At 37.1% G+C, this 21,091-nt stretch overlaps 1 protein-coding gene and 1 long non-coding RNA gene across 5 annotated transcripts in view; one reads left to right on the forward strand and one right to left on the reverse strand.

Annotated features, from left to right (window-relative positions):
* LOC139124035 (uncharacterized) overlaps positions 1-21,091 on the forward strand; it is a 104,505-nt gene that overhangs the window by 60,337 nt on the left and 23,077 nt on the right. Inside the window, exons 1-7 of one of the 4 annotated variants that reach the window (XR_011549837.1) lie at positions 6,330-6,429; positions 8,697-8,786; positions 9,768-9,850; positions 10,902-10,981; positions 11,349-11,436; positions 15,344-15,404; positions 17,867-17,989. This is a non-coding gene — a long non-coding RNA (uncharacterized lncRNA). Of the gene's footprint in view, positions 1-6,329; positions 6,430-8,696; positions 8,787-9,767; positions 9,851-10,901; positions 10,982-11,348; positions 11,437-15,343; positions 15,405-17,866; positions 17,990-21,091 lie in introns of those variants that run through there. The other 3 variants (XR_011549836.1, XR_011549838.1, XR_011549839.1) reach the window with 3 other exon arrangements.
* The window catches only part of LOC139124026 (myosin heavy chain-like), a 22,997-nt gene continuing 6,051 nt past the window's right edge, over positions 4,146-21,091 (reverse strand). The window contains exons 2-6 of the mRNA XM_070690163.1: positions 18,320-18,787; positions 17,540-17,619; positions 17,228-17,306; positions 15,074-15,367; positions 4,146-6,740 (exon numbers count right to left, since the gene is read on the reverse strand). Coding sequence (XP_070546264.1) covers positions 6,667-6,740; positions 15,074-15,367; positions 17,228-17,306; positions 17,540-17,619; positions 18,320-18,787 — 995 coding nt within the window. The 3' untranslated portion in view covers positions 4,146-6,666. The remainder of the gene's footprint in view (positions 6,741-15,073; positions 15,368-17,227; positions 17,307-17,539; positions 17,620-18,319; positions 18,788-21,091) is intronic.

Consider the following 21,091-nt stretch of genomic DNA (forward strand, 5'->3'; position numbering starts at 1 on the left):
CTACGCCAACTTATTGTTTTCGTAAATCTAGACACCAGGAAAGAAACCCGTCTTTGAAGTTTGTAAAACGAAATTGAGGGAAACACTTGTGTGCTGCTGTATGTTTTGGATAATCTGTTCATTACACAGTTACGAGTGGAGTGATACGTACCGGCCGCCGCGTACGATGCATATAAGGGAGCCTTCAGTAATTACAGGGGGGGTGGGCCGGGGGAATTTTGCGAACACCTGTACCGTAAAATGTGACCCTCCCTCCAATCCTCCTGTCTAAAATGTGACCCTCCCCCTTGTCCGACATTCTAAAACTTGACCCTCCCCCCCCCAACCACTGCGGTATTCTCCCCGGGAATAACTAAAACAGTATCAGCTAATTTACATAACAATTGGTTCAATTGTTATGTTAGGGACAAATTACAGAGGGGAGGGCTTGTGTTTTTGGAGGGACAGTCGCAATTTATCACGCAAGAATTTTTGAAGAGATAATGGTATTTCATACAGTTTAGGGAGGGTCACCATATTTTGTGCAACTATAAGAAGGCAAGATGTAGCTGATTTAGTGCTTCATCCAAAAATATCAAATCATAATACATGGGAGTCTATCAGGCAAATTATTGACAATTTACTCCCACAAAACATGCTATATCTGTATTTTATATATGTTTGATAATGTATTTAAATGTACTTTGCTTGAATAGGGAAGTAAAATGAACATTTGTGTACAAGAAATTGATTTCTGAATTTCATCTAAAAAGTTGGTTCACTATCCATGGTGTTTATGATGAAATTATGAATAGTTATTTCCAATACAAAAATAGGTAAATCTTTGCATTTGTGTACTCTTTATTATTGATATTAATTTTCTTGATTAGACTAGAGTGGTTACAAGTCTATAGTTGTGTAAGAAATTTGATTTTGGAATTTCACCAAATGTCATTCAATACACTATGCATTGGGGTCTATGATGAAACTATGAATAATTTTTTTTCAGTACAAAATTAGATAAATCTGTGCATTTATGCATGCTTGATTATTTAGATTATTGTTCTTGATTAGACTACAGTGGTTTCAAGTCAATGGTTGTGCAAGAAATATGATTTCGGAATTTCACCAAAATGTTCATACACTATGCATTGGGGTCTATGATGAAACTAAGAAATATTTTTTTTTCAGTACAAAATTAGATAAATCTGTGCATTTATGCATGCTTGATTATTTAGATTATTGTTCTTGATTAGACTACAGTGGTTTCAAGTCAATGGTTTGTGCAAGAAATATGATTTCGGAATTTCACCAAAATGTTCATACACTATGCATTGGGTCTATGATGAAACTATGAATAATTTTTTTTCAGTACAAAATTAGATAAATCTGTGCATTTATGTATGCTTGATTATTCACATTATTTTTCTGATAAGACTAGAATGGTTACAAGTCCATGGTTGTGCAAGAAATTTGATTTTGGAATTTCACCAAAATGTTGATTCACTATGCATTGGGGTCTATGATGAAACTATGAATAATTTTTTTTCAGTACAAAATTGATAAATCTGTGCATTTATGTATGCTTGATTATTAAGATTAGTGTTCTTGATTAGACTAGAGTGGTTACAAGTCTATGGTTGTGTAAGAAATTTGATTTTGGAATCTCACCAAATGTCAATTCACTATGCATGGCGGTCTATAAGTGTGTGCGTATTTTGTTGGTGATTTCCTATTCAGGAAATATCACACGGACAATCAAAGTTTTGGCCATAATATCAGCTTCTGTCAAAAGTGACCCTCCCCCCAAGATAGGTTTATAAAAAGTGACCCTCCCCCTTGAACTGTTTTCTAAAAAGCGACCCTCCCCCCAATTCCCCCGGCCCACCCCCCCTGTAATTACTGAAGGCTCCCTAAGTCCTTATATATGTCCTTATATGCATAGTACGCGGCGCGGCGGCCGGTACGTATCACTCCACTCGTAACTGTGGTTCATTATATAAATTTAGTGGTCATTTCAACACTCGTGAATGAATCATCAACAATTTAGTGTCAGCCAAGCCTGCGTACAGCTCTGTGTGTTCCCGGCGTGTGGGGAAGGCCCTATCACGCCGGGCACAGACCTGTACGCAGGGCTAGAGTTAGCCCTATACGAGTATGGCGAGAGTGTCCGGCTTTGGCTACGCCGCCTCCCACCTCCTGGGAGGCGGCGTAGCCAAAGCCGGACACTCTCGCCATACTCGTAGGGCTAGGCTAGAGTCAGCCCTGCATTCAGATAATAAACATACATCTGAACTTCGCTCAGACCAGATCTCTCGAACCAAGTGAAATATGGGAGTAAGTTTATTCATGCTTTGTAGCATGGAGGTACTACCTCCATGTTTGTAGTAACTGTGATAATTGTAGCCATTAGGCCGTGCGCTAGCGGTCCTACTAATTACTGCCCGTCGCTGCCCGTCACTGCCCGTCAGGAAATTAACCTTCCAATTACTGTAATCTGTCGATATATCAATACCAAAGACCACTTATATAATAGAAAGCTACAAAATAAGAGTCTGTTTTACTGCAAATGCCTGTGTCCTGTCTCAGAACTAACGTGAATATTGGAGCGCTAAGTCTCTACTCGACGGGCAGTGATGATAGGCAGTGTTCGGACATCGATACGATCAGCGTTGCCACTCGTTCGCAAATCAACGTTGTTGGGGTCTGGGACGACAATTTTGTTTGGTTGTATAGTAAGTAATGTTTTTGATATGAGATATCAACTGATTACAGTCGTTGAAAGGTAAATTTCCCGACGGCAATGACGGGCAGTGGTGGGACGTCGACGGGCAGTATGTATGGCCAATGGTGATGCATGTACGATCACACGATTAGCGTTGCTACTCGTTCGAAAATCAACATTTTTCGGATCTTGGAATATTATTTCGTTCGTTTTTACAAAGAGTAGTGGTCTTTGGTATTGAAATATCGACTGATTACAGTAATTGGAAGACTAATTTCCTGACGGGCAGTGACGGGCAGTAATTAGTAGGACCCTGCGCTAGTTCCTTCTGTTGTGTGGCAGGGCCGAGCGGCGCTTCACAGTCAACACGACAGACGAAACTGGTGCTCGGCCATCGTCCGCCAGCACGGCTCATTGGCCAGACAGGAGTTTTCCACTACCTATGGAAAGCATCCGGCTGCCCGAACAGCAGGCCTTGGCAAGCGAAGATGGTGCTCGGCACGAGGGCTACAATAATTGCAGCGAGGTTTAAAACAATGCATTATTCGTCGGCTAATAGCTGCAAGCGAACCTTTATTACATAGCTTTTGTTGTAAAGTATGAAGTACAATGTCTTTAATTTCAATTAAACGTCGGAACAGAAACGGTCGCGGTGTACAGTTTGTATGTATCAAATAAACTTTTCATCAAATAAACTTTCCTTTTATGAACAAAAATCTAAAAACAACCTGCAGAATCATATGCGGACACTGCAATATTTTGACTAATATCACATTTCATCTTGTGTGTAAACGAACCGTCACGGCAAAGACAGATACAAATGTTTAGTCGAGTCGTGCCGCACACGAGAAAAATTCGCTGAGCAAAATACGCAGCATCGTTCACGTTTGTTCTGACATTCATTCATAAATCACATCACAGTCCCTCTATGTGATCACATCAACTTGAGTCTTTGATACACTGTAAGTCATAGCTACCAATCAGAGAATTGGAGTCAGTCACGTGGACTTGTAAATTTGTATACATTTACATCTGTCAATCATGGTTTCAATCAGAATGTCTAGACGCTCGATAAACTTCACACCAGGGCTGTGTGCTACCGGCGTTATACGGCCTCTCACCACATGCACATGTGGTGGGATGCCGTATAACGCCGGTAACACACAGCCCTGCCATGCAGAGCTAAGCTGCAATCCATACAACGGTGAGTACCAGTGCACACAGTGTTACAGTACTCTAGAGCTGACTGGCGTGTAGATATCTCAGTATCAAAATAAAATCTAACAACACAAATCTGAATTCTGATCCAACATTTTAAATTGTAACCATAACACTGATCTCATCAAAATCACAAAGAACAATCATGGCGAGTAAAGGAATATTTGGCCATTTTTTTCGGAACAAAAAAGGAACAGATAAATTAAACATGCATAATAAAACATTAACGATTAAAACTATTTGACTTTTATTTCAGATCGTTTAAAAATTGACATTTGTACATAGATGTATAAAAATTAAAATCTGAACATACTCAAAACAAACCACTGTTTGTTTACATCCATTATTTTGTAAGATTATTAAAGACTTCCCATCAGACAAAAATATCGCTACTACTACACTGTGGTACTAGTTCATTGTATTCAAACTATACAGCAAAATCTATAAAATACATTCAATCTCTTCTAGGGTTCAAAATACATTTAAAATTGTACTGGCAGACAGTGACAAATTAATCTACCGAACAGTCAGTCTATGCAATAATTTTCAAACAACTTATATCTTTATTGTTAATACCTTACTTTCCATCAGTAAACAGCACAACAATGCATTGAAAATAAATCTCATGTTTTTGTAAATTACCAAATGTCTGAAAAATCCGAAGAAATAAATGATATAAATATCAGTGTACAATGTCATCATATTGCTGTTGTAGATATCAAAATCACGAGGTGACGCTCACCTATTCCTGTACACGTAGGTAAAAGTTGGATTGAAATCTAAAACAAAGATGTGTTCTCATGAACGTCACTAGAAATAAACGACAATGCCCTAAAATGGCGATCTACGCTGGTGTCGCATTTCATGTTTGTTTACATCTTACACACGTCTACGTCTGTGATGTAAGCGTCCTTAGTTACTGGTCTCAATTTTGATACAATGTTTCATACAGCATCAACCACTTTCCTAAGGACCACCGATAATTCTCACTGTAAAGATGTCTAGAGTCACTATTTACAACAAAAGTAGGAAAACAGCACACTGATACAGAACGAAAGCATTGTGAATATTTCAAAACTACCCTTGAAAAGTTTGTACAATTGGTACAACGAAGTAATGCCCTGAGTTGATCCAACTCGCGTGCCCCTCTCAACAAAGTGAGATCGACCTGGATACAACGCCCTCAACGGCTCTCTTGAACTTAGAATGGCGGTGATTGCTAAGGTTGAAGTCGTTGTTTATAAACCATAAATCGGAGTAATCTTCCTCCATCGGATGGAAATATCGACAGATTTCAACAAAATTAACATCATCAGATATGCAGGTATTTTATCTCATCTTATTTTGCACACACAATTGATATTCCGCCCGATATTTATGGCGATGTGATGGAAGGTGTATCTGTACTGTTGCCTGTGGGCAACCCCTTGTCAAAATTGATCAAAATTTTCAATAAAAATTTCACAAAATTTGTAAGATTCCTTCATCGGTATACAAAGGAAGTGAGCGACTGTATCTCTAAGATTGTCCGGTCCAAAATTTCAATTTTAAAAGGAAAAATAACGCCAATATTTAAATATCAACAAACATTTTTGACCAATGTTGTCATTGGGGTATGCTGTGTACAACGGCAGTCAAATACCTCCATGACAAAATTGGTCAAAATTGTTGATGATAAATCCACAAAACATCTCCGTTTTGGATTTCTAACATCCCTGAGATGAATCGACTGACAAAAATCACAATTTTTGTCAACAACCATATTTCTAAATTTGTAAAAATAACCTTGCAATCAACTTGTTGCCATGACATCCTTGTCAACAATGCAGTCAAGTCAATGCAATGCGTTCAAACTTCAACGCTCACAAAATTATTCCTTTCAAAAAATTCCTCCAAATTCTGTCTTTTTGATGTCATGTAGACATACACTTCATGTTGGTGTATTTAATCTACTTGGAAAATACTTTGATTCGGTCACTGTCAAACTCTACAACACCAATTTTATCACCCGTGACTGCAATGTACCCGGGTCCACTCACATTACCTTCCAAAAGATCACAGATCCACTTTCCATCACATCGATATTTTAGGATTCTATCAAAGTTGTAGTTACAAACATAAACATTATCATCTTCATCCACAGCAATGGTTCCAAATCCAGGGTATCCCATAATGCCCCTTGGTATCTGACTTTGTCTGAATTGATGTAAAAAATTCAGGTCGCTGTCAAAACACTTGATGCATCCATTGCCAATGTCATAAACCATGATGACATTGTTGCTGTTTACAACCACAGACACTGACCACTTGAATTGTCCTTGGCCACTAATTTGATCCTTGACTTCTTTGACATACTCTCCACTGTGAGTGTACTTGACCAGTCTATCATCTCTCTCCTTATATTCAAAGAGGTTCGAAGAGAGCCAATCCGGAGATGGTCAAACGCAAAGTGACCAAAACAAAGTCATCCATCAGAGCTATGTCCCAGACTTCTTCAGTGTTTTCAGGTAGAGTAATTATTTTGATAATTTTACCATTTTCATCACAAACAACAATTTGTTTATTTTCATCATCAAGTATGAAATAGTGGTTGAAATGTGAGATGGCTACTCTCACTGGCCAGAATGGCTTTGCAAACTGACCATCAAAGCTTCCTATGACTTTGTCACAGGTATAATCTTTGTTCAATATCTGTACAATATTGTTACCACTGTCACACACCACAAGTTTATCACGGTGGAAGGCTAAACCTTTTGGCCTCTTGAACTTTGTCCTTGGTCTTTATGTTGACCACTGACCAATGTCACTGACCAGTCACCTGAAAGGTCAAAGGTCAAATTTGTGGAAATTAGTAAGTGCATTGTTGTACAGCTTACTTTTTGTTGCGCTGTAAAAAGAAATACTTTAATCCACATAATTTTTTCACTGCAACAGAATTTTTTTAAACTCACATTAATTATTTGAAGTGTAATGTTATTTTTTAAAACTTCTCCCTCAATTATTAGTCATTTTGCGAATTTACCATGGCAACATTTTTAACAGAAATAGGCAAAATCAGTATTTTTGTCATACATTTTTCATTTATTATATTAAATTTCCCATTCTTCCAATTTCACACATTTATTTCAAAGATGTTGCTATCATGTACCAAAATACGAAGTCCTTCACTTATTACTAGTAACCATGGCAACACGTTTTTGAGACAATTGCTCAAAATATTAATTTTCCTGTAACTTTTGTATTTCATGAAGTAGGTTCAAATTTTTTTCGCAAAAGATCACAGCTTGTCATAAGCTTGTTTGTTTTGTATTAATGCATTAGAATTGTCATGCATAACAAGTAACCATGGCAACATACATGTTCAAAGTTTGCTTTTCTTCATATTCTGTTTTGCTGATGAAGTGAAATGAAAATTCTTTCGCAAAAGTTGTAAGACATTAAAAGCTTGCTCAGTGGTGCAGTACATTGATACATATAACAACGGATTTTTTTCATTAGCTCAAAATTACTTTTTCCTAATAGCTTTGTTTGTAGTTGAAATTGAAAATCTCTAGTAAATATTGACATACTGTAGCTCACTTTTGTCATAATTTTTTAATTTCTTAAACTAAATTTCAAAATTTTACAATGTAGAACATGTGTTAATCTTTATGATGTACCTACTATGTACGAAATTTGAATTCATTTACTTATTACTGTAACCATGGCAACGTTTTCTTGATAACTATGCCCATAGTATTTATTTTTCTGTAACCTTTGTATTTCATGCAGTAGATCCAAATTATTTTTGCAAAATTTCACAGTTGGACATTAGGTTGTTTGTTACATGCATTAATGCAATTAGTACAGTCATGCATAACAAGTAACATAAATGGTCAAAATGTGCTTTTCTTCATAACCCTCTTATGCTGTTGAATTAAAATGAAAAATCTTTCGTAAAAGTTGTAAGTAAGCTTGTTCATGGTGTAGGAATATATTACTACACTAGAGTGTTATTAGTTACCATGGCAACAGATTTTATTCCATTTGCTCAAAATTATCATTGCCATATAACGTGTTTTTTCAGTTGAAATAGAAATTCTCTTGGAAATATTCACTGACACATAATTTAAACTTTGTCAATGATATGCCAATGAATTGAAACACTCATAGAATGTTTGGCTGGTATCCATGGCAATATTCTTTAATTATTGCTCAAAAATTTTTATTTTGTCAACAAATTTTGAATTTGTGAACATTTTTAACGAAAAATCTGTAGTGTTCTGCATTTTTGTGAGTGTAAATATAGGACTGAACTAAACTTTATGTTTGTGTACCAATACATAAATACACTTGTGTGCTACTGGTAACCATAGCAACAATTTATTCTATTTGTTTAAAATGTCATCATAACACTTTCTCATTAAAAGTAAAATGAAAATTCTCAAGTATGAATAGTTCTTAAACTGTTGTCAAATTCCAAATGATAACTTAATGAATTGATAGAGTCTTGGAATGTCTGTTTTCCATGGCAACAGTTTCATAATTGTAACTCAAAAATTCTTATTACCTTTTCATAACTTTTGGTGTTCCACCAGATGTTTGTGAGCTGAAGTCATTTTTTAATTTTCTAGTCATTTTGAACAGAACTGAACATGAATATAGTTTTACTGGTAGACAGTAGTAATGTTATCAAAGTTCCTAGATCATTTACATATTCCTATAACTTTAGTAGAACACACACAAATATTGCATTGCATTCCATAATGTGATTTTTTTCCATTTTAATGGTTAGACAGATTTCAAATTGTCTGAGATATCTGCAGTCTGGCATAGCATCACAGTTTTAGAGATCATTTAAATAATATGTGAAGACAGTCTCTTGGTAAGTAACTGTTCTTCTGAAAATCAATCAGTGATTTTGCAATATTTGACCTTCACACCATTTTATACTTATGTCCACATTTCTCCATTCCGGTGATATTTATTGTAAAATATCAGCCATCTATTTATGATAAACATCTAGTTTCTGTTACCCAAACTGCACTTTTGGCTCTCATACGGCCACCCCCACAGTCTTAGGAAATCCCATTCAAAAATTACTGAGCAAGATGGTGCATAACGGACAAGAGCAATGCATCCTGGGAAGAACTGATCCATGATGTAATTATTGTTTTTTAGACAAAGTCATGTAAAATATAGCTTCAACATGTTCAAGGTTATGCTAAAGTGGCTTTTGAAGTCCAGCCTTTGTAATTAAGTGTGAACTATGAATTTTATATCATGGGTCCGTTGTATTCTACTTGTCTATAAACTGATCCAAGACATACAAGACATGATTTATGCTCATACGAAAAAAAGGACTTCAAAAGCTACTTCTACGTAACCTTGAAGTTTTATTTTTTCTGTGACTTTGCGTTAAAACGTGAAAATTACAACATAGATCAGTTACTCCCAGGATGCATGGCTCCAGTCCGTATTACACCATCTTGCTCAGAAATTTTTGAATGGGATTTCCCCATACTGTATTGGGACAGCCAGATGAGAGTCCAGAAGTGCAGTCTGACCCCCTAGGTAACCTAGACTAGATAAATGTCGAGATAACAATATACCAGTACAATAAATGTTTTCAACTTTTGAGTGTTCCTGAGCTACATTTGCAAAAAACAAAATGGCTGCCACTCTCTGCCTAGATCTATAAATCTGCACTGTGTGAAGACAGTACAAACCCTTGAATGTTCTCAATGTCAGTATTTTATGAATTAATGTAGATTAATGTCATATGGAAAGATTAAGCTCATGCATTCCTAGCTTTGGCAGTTTAGATTCCTAAATTTTAACATGTTGTTTTCTTTTATTCTACCAGCAATAATTGGATGAAATGGTGAAAGTTTACAAGATGTCAAAGAGTGATCACTGTAGAACATGCAATGAGGTCAAAGTTCAGAGGTGAGAGTAATTGACAAACACTCTCCTAGTTCAGTCAATTGTACTTAGGTAGTGGTGTTTGTATCCAACATGGTTCAATGTGAACCACGAGGGGCAGTGATTGAGTGTTCTAATGCTTCAACACAAAGTAAATTGTAGCAGCTTGTGTTTTGAAGTGTAAGAGAACACATGATACAAACAGGGCAATTCCCTCAGATTCAACTCTGGACCTATCTCTGTTAAATCCACAGACCCTCATCATTGATTTGTTTTTTTATCATGGTGATAACTGCTCCAGAATTCAAGCATTCCTATTGTAACCTTAAAATCGCTGTGAAGTCACGTAACAGTAACTCTTGTAAGAAAGCTACTCTGTGTTTTCAAATCTGTAGTGAAAGGCAAACTAAGCCATATACGATTGGATGCATCATGGAATTTTGATAAACCACGATATAGTCCACATTATAAAATGTGCACTCTGACCTCAGGTCTGTCCCAGAATGCATCAATTCTGATAAAATGGGTTTTAACAAAATTCTTCCTACAGCTGATTACTGTTCATAACAGAGACAGGATTACTTGATCAACAAGGCAGATATTTATGAAATTCAACACATGGTAGTATACTGTGTTCCCATGTGATCAGAATTGATACATGTAATAATGATTACTTTCCTGCAGTCAGTGTGTTCATTACAGCTGTAGTGGATGGACTCAAAGTGACTTCTTTCTTGTAGGTCTGTTACACCCTGACAAAATGATAGTGTCCAGTTTAAACATCCTTTGTCAATGACAAAGGTCTGTCAATAGTTGTTATTGTCCATGAAATCAAATCACAACTGTCTCCGATAACTAGTGAATTGCTGGTAACCATGGTGTTTACAAATTTATGTAAACAACTGATACATACAATCAGCTCTCTGAATGGTGTAAAAAAACCTAAAGAAGTCACAAATACAACACCTTCAATGAAAGCGGCCACTCTGATCACAGATCTATCCATAAGTGCATCAATTCTGATAAAACAAGGTACCAGGTACTATGTATTACTTCTTTACATTTTTTCTTTCAGATTTTTGCTGATACAGAATACCACAGTAAAAGTCTGCAAGACTTCAAATTACATTGTTCTGTGATGTTAAAAGTTCAAACGTGAGTGAGTATATCAAAATTTGGATTTTCATAAGTATAATTGCCATTCCTGGCTTGAATGCAGGTATGGCATGACATCAATGACCTAAAAAGGTTAATGTGAACTGTAGTCAACAATCTATGCCAATACATAGTTTATGTCCTTGCCTTTGTGTAGGACGAAGGAGTACTTGTAGCTAGTGTCAGTTCAAGTTGTACATGTCATAGTTATTGATGTACTAAACACAGAAGTAGGAAAACTCTCATAATATCAGGATCTGATATGAATTAACCCTTGATGCTTTTCTTTATTGAATGGATACACATTTGTGAGGAATTTTTCCAAGGGATTTGATGACAGTTTTATAATGTTTCTGTTGTTTTACAGATTGTGACACAGTTGGCTGATATAATGTAAAAGTTTCCAGGACTTCAAAGGATGATTTCCTGAGTACCTCATTGTGTCAAAGTCAATGGTGAGTGAATCAAACACACTTTGTTTTTACAGTAAGTAGATTTTCCCATCATGCAACTGCAAAGATGTTAGGGAGTGCTTTGTAGGTCTTAGAAGAAGATAATGTAAGGTACAACCTGAAAAGCAATCTATAGCAGCAAACTGAGAGTCTATTATCTGGGACACTGTACTTTTCAAATGAATTGATACTTTTGCAGTGTAAGGTACTGTGGCTGGTATGACCCCCTGGGGAAGGGGTACTCTGAATATTTTTGTGTTTGGGGGTATGCCACTTACCTGGAAAATATCTAACCATGAATTAAAAAAATATATGACCCATTGTTAGGGATATTCTTGACAAATTAGGGGAATTTTTAGATATTATTTTACTGCATTTTAAGATCCCCTTTGTTACTGACCCAGAATAATGGATTTCTGGATGAAGAGTGACCCATGTTTAGGGATTTTTTTGCAAAAAAGTGTTCCATTCAGACGGCACATACCCATACATATTTTCTTAGGAGTGTGAAATAATAAGGAAGTCATTACAGTGTTCATTCTAGGATGTAAAAACAAGGGGCCACTGTGGGCCCTACTCCTGTCCCAAGGGGGCCATTCTAGAAAATCGGGGGCCATCATCATCATACACGTAAAACCCTTGAATTTTCTGCAGAAAATACTAAAGTCTATTAAGAAAGGAGAATACTAGAGATCGGGCCCCCTGTAACCAACCAAGCCTACTGCAAAGTTAATTGTCCCCCGTACATACGCAACAGGCCCAACAATGGCAACAGCAAACTAACCGTTTGGTTTGATTCAATTGTTTACGTAACTTATGTGATGAATTATTGATATGTCGGACTTGAACAGCCGTACAAATTGCTAAGGACTGTGATTTTGACTTTGGAAACGATCATGATCAAAGCTTAGAGCACCAGTAGGATTTCTCCGAGAGTGACCCTCGATTTGCACACATCGACAATTACTCATACACTGATACAGCACGAGAGTGTAAATCGTACGACCTAAATAAAGTGATTGATACATCAACTTTTAAACATAACTTGTATGTATTAGCAAACTTACGATCATTGGTTCCATGGATGTAAAAAATAATATCCATTTTTTACATCCATGTTGGTTCTGACCAAAGGGTTTTACACAGCAGTGTTGTTCTATGCATAGAACTGGCTACTCTGGAAAATGAGATATGTCCGACCTAAAATGTGTTGCTCTTCAAAACGATCATCTGGCCAAGCATGGATGCTTTCCTTGCCGTGTTCAAAGTTTCATTTACTGGTATGGACAGTAGACGTTGCAAATGCTTCAATTTAAGGGACTGCCCGATCATCCTGGGTTCATCAACTATACTGGCGTTAAAAATCCGAGAGGCAACTACCTTTTCACCATTACGCAGCATATATGGTGGTGCATAGGAAGCTGGGTAGAAAGGACTGATGTAGGGGCTCCAATACACCGTTGCCCCCTACATCAGTCCTCTCTACCCAGCTTCCTATGCACCACCATATATGCTGTAGTTGAGGTATTTAATTGCAAAGGTCGATGGGTAACTGAATTGTTTTACATGCCACACTATGACTGAGGTAATGACCTTCGATCAGGGATCTACGCGAATGTATGAACAACGTGAACTCTGAGTGATCGACCCATTCATATGATGAGGGCCATTCGAGATTTTATTGCGCGAATTGCGCAATGGCGCGTCCTAGAATTAACTCTGTCATTATGACCATAACATCAATGATTTATCCCTGAAAAGCTAAATATTGAATTTCAATTTTCTATGAACAGTGATATTAAATATGCTTTGACTAAAAAAGAGAAAACTTGCCTCAAAAATCGGTATATGTATTTTGATTTCTTCATCTTTTCAAAGAAAACTGAGAGAGTCAATATTCCCTGACAAGTTGTAAACCAATGTGATTGGTATTGGACAAACAGTTTCAGGGAAGCATTTGTTTGAAGAAAATTGAGCAGAAAATGAGAAAAGAACCTGAAAAATTTAAATAAACAAATTTTATGCTAATTTATTCATAACCAACTTTCACCAAATTTATGATTGGTAAGGGAGGGTTACTCACAAAATGATAAACAACTAGGGGGTATCCAAACATTTCTACATGAGACAGTAATGTTCTATGTATATCAAAGGATGTTACTGTATCATCAAATTTTAAAAGTTCTGTATCAGGAGGGGGAGACACCCTAGGAGTCCTTGGAAATGCCTCATAACCTGGTATTTAAAATCTAGGGACTTCAAAACTGCATCTTGCTTCAAACTGTCACTGTATTTCTTGTAGTGATAGCTTAGTTGTATCTCACTGCTAGAAGATACTGAGTGAGTTTAAACTGGTACAAATTGAGCATCCATCAACATAAAATGTATAAATGTATGTTTAATGCACAACTTTAACCCTATCCCGCCAGGCAGTATTACTGTCATTATATGCCAAATCAGGAAAAGGCCATATAAATATTGAGTATTTTCAACTACCTGGAATAGTATGCCATAGCAATGGTATGCCATAGCAACTGGTAGTCAATGAAAACCATGTTCCATAGTATCTAGGCCTTCAGGGGCCTTCAAAGTCTTCAAAGGTAAAGTCTTTATTCAAATACAGCAAATACGAATGAGTATGCCTAAATGGCTTTAACCAACTTGACCTGAACTAAACTTGTAAGGTAAATCTGTCATAGTGGTCTCCCTTGCAGAGCGGTTACCTCTCTATAAGTACATTGTGGCACCTTTTGGAAATCCCATTTTAAAACCCACTACAGAACAGCCATCATATTTATGTGGTCATGCTCCAATGGGTCTACTCCGGAATAAGGATGAATTGTGTTATACAGACGCAGTACACCCAAGAAATCACTTTATGGCGCTACAGACAAACCAACGGGTGTATGAATGCGTATGGAATACACATACTTCTTTGCATGTTTGCGCACATGGGCTTTTTTGTACTGTGGTCCATTAGAATTCTGGGTTAAACCTATTTGGTACACAACCTGCAATGGTGTAAGGTAGCATATCTGACTCTCAATGTCCTCTTTCAAATAATGCTAATATGGTGATTAAAAAAATATGTACACTTTTACTGATTTTTACCTGCATCACAGTTGTTTCAGAAATGACATGCTTGTATCATGATTTTAAAGAGAAACTTACATGATATTGAATTACATGTATTTGCTATTTTTTTCTAAATTCATTACTAAGCATACCACCTGCACTAAAGGTAAATTGCCACACCCACCCTCTTTAAAAAAGGGAGGCCACCTCAATTTAATAGTCACTTTTTCTTAGTCCCATGCATGACCATTTAATACACAGCTATAACTGTAGTTGTGACTGGACTATTATAGTGTTTAATCCAGGATGTCATCAAGGGAGGGGGGATTTTCCCCCTTCACCAGAAAATTTAGGGGGGATTTCATCAGTTCATGTGTTGGAAGTACTTGTATCTCGAAGGTATGACTGTACCATTTTAGGGGGAGGGGGCTAGTCCCCCCTTGACAAATTTAACCAGGGGGTGCCAAGGTATCAAAAGAGGGGGAATCCCCCAACCCCCCTGTCTAGATGAAACACTGGACTAAAGTTAATAATCTAACACATAAAATCAAACACTCCTTAATACCTTTCTTTCCTTGTTTCTTCAGATCAGATTGTTCCAATTGGTGTTCTAATGCTGCTACTTTGTCCTGGAGTTCCTTGATCAGCTTCTGGTTCTGTTCAAGTTCACTCTGTAATTTCTCTCTCTCCATACTGTTCCCAATACGTTGACTGACCAATGACTGCTCAGTACTCTCTAACTTCTGTGTCAGTTCCTTACATCTGTCTTCCAAAGTACCCTTCTCTTCATTTGCCTCCTTCAGTTGAGATTCTAGAGTTGTCCTTTCCATCTCAGATTTAGATTGGATATCTTCAGTGGCTGACAGCAACAAAAAGTGGACACATTTAAACCAACAGTAAGTGTGAAACACTTATATTATCACATGCATAAGCCATGTTTATCACCTCTGAACAATAAATACCAGGATTTATGCTTTGGACATTCACATCAGGACAATCAAACCACGTCTATGTCATACATTTAGGTGCATCGTAAGTTTTTTTGCGTCAATGTTTTTGATATACTTGTCAATGTAAACAAATAGCTCATATTTCTCGCATGATCAAAATTTGTGTCTATATGAACATTCCGTACAAATCAGTCATAATTATTAGAATACGACAAAATACATTAACTTGGCAGATTTTGAGTCCTTGTGTTTGAGTTTTGTTGCCAACATTGGGGTTCACATTCGTATAAACCCCACTGCCACCGGAACTTTTGATGCGCAGAGTACACTTTCATGTGGTAGACATACAGTTTCAACTACACTGCAACAAGGGAACTGGGTCATGTGGCCTTCATTCAGGCCACATGGTGAGCCTCCAAAAGTTGTGTAATGTAATCAATAGTTCCATAGACTACATACAACAATAATAATCCTCAAGCAATGAAAACAGAAGAGTGTAATGCCTGCATATTCCTAAGGAATTATGTGAATTGTTTTTGGAAATAATGAAACTGTAGCTTGTTGCATTGCTGTGGATTAATTGATTAAGGTAGAACATGCCTTGGAGACAGATTGTCGGATGTACTCCATTTAATATATCTACAATTCTTTTCTGATCTACCATTTGTTGGGGCTCATTTTAAAGGTCTTGGAGAAAGAAAAATATTCAATAGCATTCTTAGTTTTTCAAAAATCCAAAATTCAATTCCCCATAGAGTAATAACACAGGTATGGCGGCCTTTTGAATATTTGAATATCGCAAAATGTTGGGTAACTGGTATTGCTAGTTCCAAACTTTGCATGGTGATCCCAGATTTTCATTGTTGTTTTGGTAAGAGAACGGTCAAAAGTCTTTAACTTTTGAGGCACAACTACCTTAAGCATTGGAACCTGAGGGTCAGGTGTGATGTTACAGGCTGTCTTATAATGCTTTTGAGATTCAGAAGATTTTTGGTGTGGAAAAATAGCGGACTAACTTTGTCTGAGGTAAATTTCTAGGCCTATGCTATCTTTGGAAATTGTGTATAACTTTGCAGAAGGTATGTGCTGACAGAGAAGATGTCTGGCATTTGCTCCGTACACATCGATGAATGTCATGTTCCTTGGTCAAGCAAAGCACAACCTGAAATAATTGACAGCTTTCCCATGACGTATTGATATTACCCCAAAAGTTGTTCAAAGTTTAATGTGGAATTGGTATGGAAAACTACTTGTATTTTGAAAAAAATAACAAATTCTTGGCTTGTGAATATGATAAGTATATTATTTCCAAATATATTTTCCTCATTTAGGTTGGAAAATACAGTGACGTAATAACCATGTCACCACTTGTATTGGACTCATGATTGAACAGTCATTACATTTACATCACTCCTGTTTCCCTTCGTGAAGAACAAAGAAAAATATTTTGGAATAATATCTAATTATCAGTATTGGTATTGATGAGATGGTAATATTCTAATATTAACAATATCAGTATCTTCTATGTCACATGTAAATGGATGCATGAATGGTTATCTTCGACAGAGTGATTACATGTCTAGGGTGAGTGTCAGTGTGGCCAAAATCAGAATGGATTACATGAGGATTAATATGTCATAAAATGTTTAACAATACACTCCTGGGCAGATGATTATGGATACCAATCAGAATGTTGATGTTGGGTAATATTTTATTTGAATATCTAGTGATCTCAATGAGAAGTACAAAGATAAACCACAAGTACTTACGTTGTCCTTGTTCAGTCTGAGAACTACTATCAACTCTTCCTGTGACCATTGTGTCAGATTTCTGACCAGTGTCTTCGTCCTGAGATTGTTTATATCAAAGTACAACAGTACGGTATATTTAATAGCCTGTACTTTCATTGGTTTCAATGAGATCAAGAATTGAATTTTCTCTATGATGAATAATATACTATGAACAATTCGTTGACACGTTTTAAATGTGTCATTCCTGTGTAGAAATTAATCTATATCTCTCTCCATTGATAATAATTTGAATTTAAATCTAGTACTTTTGTTTAATAATTGTAAACTTACATCAGTGAGTATCTCTTCATCATCTTCTCCCTCAATGACATCATGATACATTTTGACAGGTTCAAGTCCACCACCATCTCCTGAATGAAAAAAAGAATGTATGAGCTAAGACAACTTGCTGCTATAGAACCTCTGTGAAATACCAGTTAATAATTGCTTACAAATGCTGGTTATGATTGTCAGTCAGAGGTGTATCTAGGATTGATTATCCTTAATTCAAGTTAAAGTGTTATAAATAAAGTGTATTTTATCTAAAGGCAGATATTTTACATCTAACATGGCTATGGCTTACATATGAACTGTGCAGTCTCTTGTTCTCTTAACCAGATTGGGAAGATCAACTGACTTAGGAATGCTTTCTCCAAGGAAAGAGAATCTCCTGGTTGGATTGATACAGCTACATTTCCAGAAACACCTGTTTTGACTCAAACAGTGCTGAAATATCATAAGGTAGGGGTTTTAACCATTTAAACTGATTAAGATGTACACACTTTGTCCTATAACGTACCTCTGCATTTGAGTTGTGTCTGAGATGTCTCATATCACTTAAAAGTGGACTTTCGTCATGAAATGTGAAGAATGCATTCAGTGATAATAAAGCGACAGTAAGAATATTATCGTCATCCAATTGTCAAAACTTGAGAAATGCAACATATTTATCACAGCTATTTATATAGAGATATAAAATTTTCTATTTAGTCAGTTCGTTACACCATTGATAGAAAACATTACGGTACCTTAAAGTGCTTTGAAAGTATGAAACACGGCACTCTTACTTACTATTTATGAAGAACAGTTCCAGTTTATCAAATCTCGCTTGGTCATATGTTGCTTTCAACTTGAGTTGTAATCCAACTTTTTCAGCCTCCTCTCTCATCTTATCAGTTATCAATAGTGGTTCAAATGAGTCAGGAAAACTACCAGATAGACATGTTTGTTTCAATCTGTACAGGTTATACAGAGTAGGTAGGTCAAGTGAGATTGCCAAGCATTTTTGTTTCATACTGGTCACTGTTACTTCACCAAAGTTGTCCCTACAGTTTTGATCTACTCGCTGGACAGAAGTGTTATTTGTTATAGCCTCACTTTCAGTTTTGTCCATTTCTGCTTGGATATTCTCCCATGCTACTTTCAATTGCTCCTTTTTCTCCCTGACACTCCTCGTTTGGACTTGACTGTCAAGATCTCTCATTTGTTGCTGGTAGGATTTTTTATCTAGTCCAACATGTACCATGAAATCATCTGAATCTGAAACCAGAAGAGGACATGTTATTTGGTTAAAACTAACTTAAAGTTTACAGTGAAGTCAGTACACTCACAAACATACTTTGTGGTCTTCATTCACAAACAGTTGTTACTCAGTGCTCTATATTGCAGTGATAATTTTTAGAATTTGGACTTGTGAGTGATTATCAAAGGGGTTGAAGGTCAGTTTCTTTTTAGTCCCCACGGACACCGTCCGGGGGGACTTATAGGTTTGGTCATGTCCGTGCGTGTGTGCGTCCGTGCGTGCGTGTGTGCGTGCGTGCGTGCGTCCGTCCGTTCACGCAGATATCTCAGAGATGCAAGAAGCGATTTCATTCAAACTTGGTACAAGGATTACTTCATATGTCATACAGATGCACGTTGATTTGTTTTGTGATACGATCCAATATGGCCGCCAGGCGGCCATTTTATTACGATTTTTTCATGTACAGAGCCATAACTCAGACATGTTTCAACCGATTTTATTCCAAGTTGGTACAAGGACATTGACCAATGTCATAGATATGCATGTCAATTTGTTTTGTGATACGATCCAATATGGCCGCCAGGCGGCCATTTTATTACGATTTTTTCATGTACAGAGCCATAACTCAGACATGTTTCAACCGATTTTATTCCAAGTTGGTACAAGGACATTGACCAATGTCATAGATATGCACGTCATTTTGTTTTGTGATACCAGGGCTCGAACTTAACGGTTGCCCGCTTGCCCGGGGCAACTAAAACCTGACATCGGGCTGGTAAAAATAAATTATACTTGCCCGGTCGGGCAAGTGATAGACTTTGATCAAATTTACATGTTCTGGGAATAAAAAAACTCAAGAAACTTTGTGGAACAATGTTCGCTGTTATCGAGTTTCAAGTAACTGAAACGGGTATCACAACCGACAAGCCGGACGTCAACATTCAGCAAGTGATATCCAGTTGTTGTCTTTCCTCCCTCGGGAAGTCTAATTCATTAACGTATTACTTGCACTTGTTTGTCGCTAGTGACTCCCAGGGGGTGTTGGTCAGTAATATCAACAGCCACTTTGCACGTGGTGACCTGACTGAGACTACGCAGACTGTACGTCATAGCGAAGCAAAGCACCTCGTTTTCCTGTATATTTTGAAATCTACGCCAGATAAAGTCACAGATTCCGGAACAGGATCTGTGTCAGGGAATACAGTACAGGTTCAACCGGCTGGCCACTCAGAAATCGACGGTGATAAAGCTAATGGCGCGATCGAAGCATCGAGTTCAGTGGAAAGTTACAATAAGTGAAGAAGCAGAAGTGCGATATGTATATGAAAGGAAACGACAACGGAAGTTTCAAAACTTCAGGAAAAGAGATTTGCTGATGCGAATATCAATTGATGGGCCACCCCTTCAGCTATATGACACCAATCCTGCACTAGAATATTGGTGGACGAGTGGGTAGAGATCACGAAGACCAACACTAATGGATCGTAAAAATTAACACGATTATCAATACAGACAAAACAGAACTTGCATTGATATGATGCTGTCGGCCACATTTTGAGATTGCTTGGTCTTCGTGATCTCTGCCCAAACAATGTAAACAGACAAAAAAAATCGGGCAAGTAAGTTTGTTCCTCGGGCAAGTAAAATTTCTGGAAACTTGCCCGCTGGGCAAGTAGGTAAAAAAGTTAAGTTCGAGCCCTGGATACGATCCAATATGGCCGCCAGGCGGCCATTTTATTACGATTTTTTCATGTACAGAGCCATAACTCAGACATGTTTCAACAGATTTTATTCAAAGTTGGTACAGACACATTGACCAATGTCATAGATATGCATGTCGATTTGTTTTGTGATACGATCCAATATGGCCGCCAGGCGGCCATTTTATTACGATTTTTTCATGTACAGAGCCAGATCTCAGACATGTTGCAACCGATTTTATTCCAAGTTGGTACAAGGACATTGACCAATGTCATAGATATGCATGTCAATTTGTTTTGTGATACGATCCAATATGGCCGCCAGGCGGCCATTTTATTACGATTTTTTCATGTACAGAGCCATAACTCAGACATGTTTCAACCGATTTTATTCAAAGTTAGTACAAGGACATTGACCAATGTCATAGATATGCATGTCGATTTGTTTTGTGATACGATCCAATATGGCCGCCAGGCGGCCATTTTATTACAATATTTTCATATACAGTGCCATAACTCAGACATGTTTTAACCGATTTTATTCAAAGTTGGTACAAGGACATTGACCAATGTCATAGATATGCATGTCAATTTGTTTCGTGATACAATCCAATATGGCTG

Source organism: Ptychodera flava, assembly GCF_041260155.1.
Source record: "Ptychodera flava strain L36383 chromosome 23 unlocalized genomic scaffold, AS_Pfla_20210202 Scaffold_23__1_contigs__length_28996876_pilon, whole genome shotgun sequence".
In the NCBI taxonomy this organism is placed as follows: Eukaryota; Metazoa; Hemichordata; class Enteropneusta; family Ptychoderidae; genus Ptychodera; species Ptychodera flava.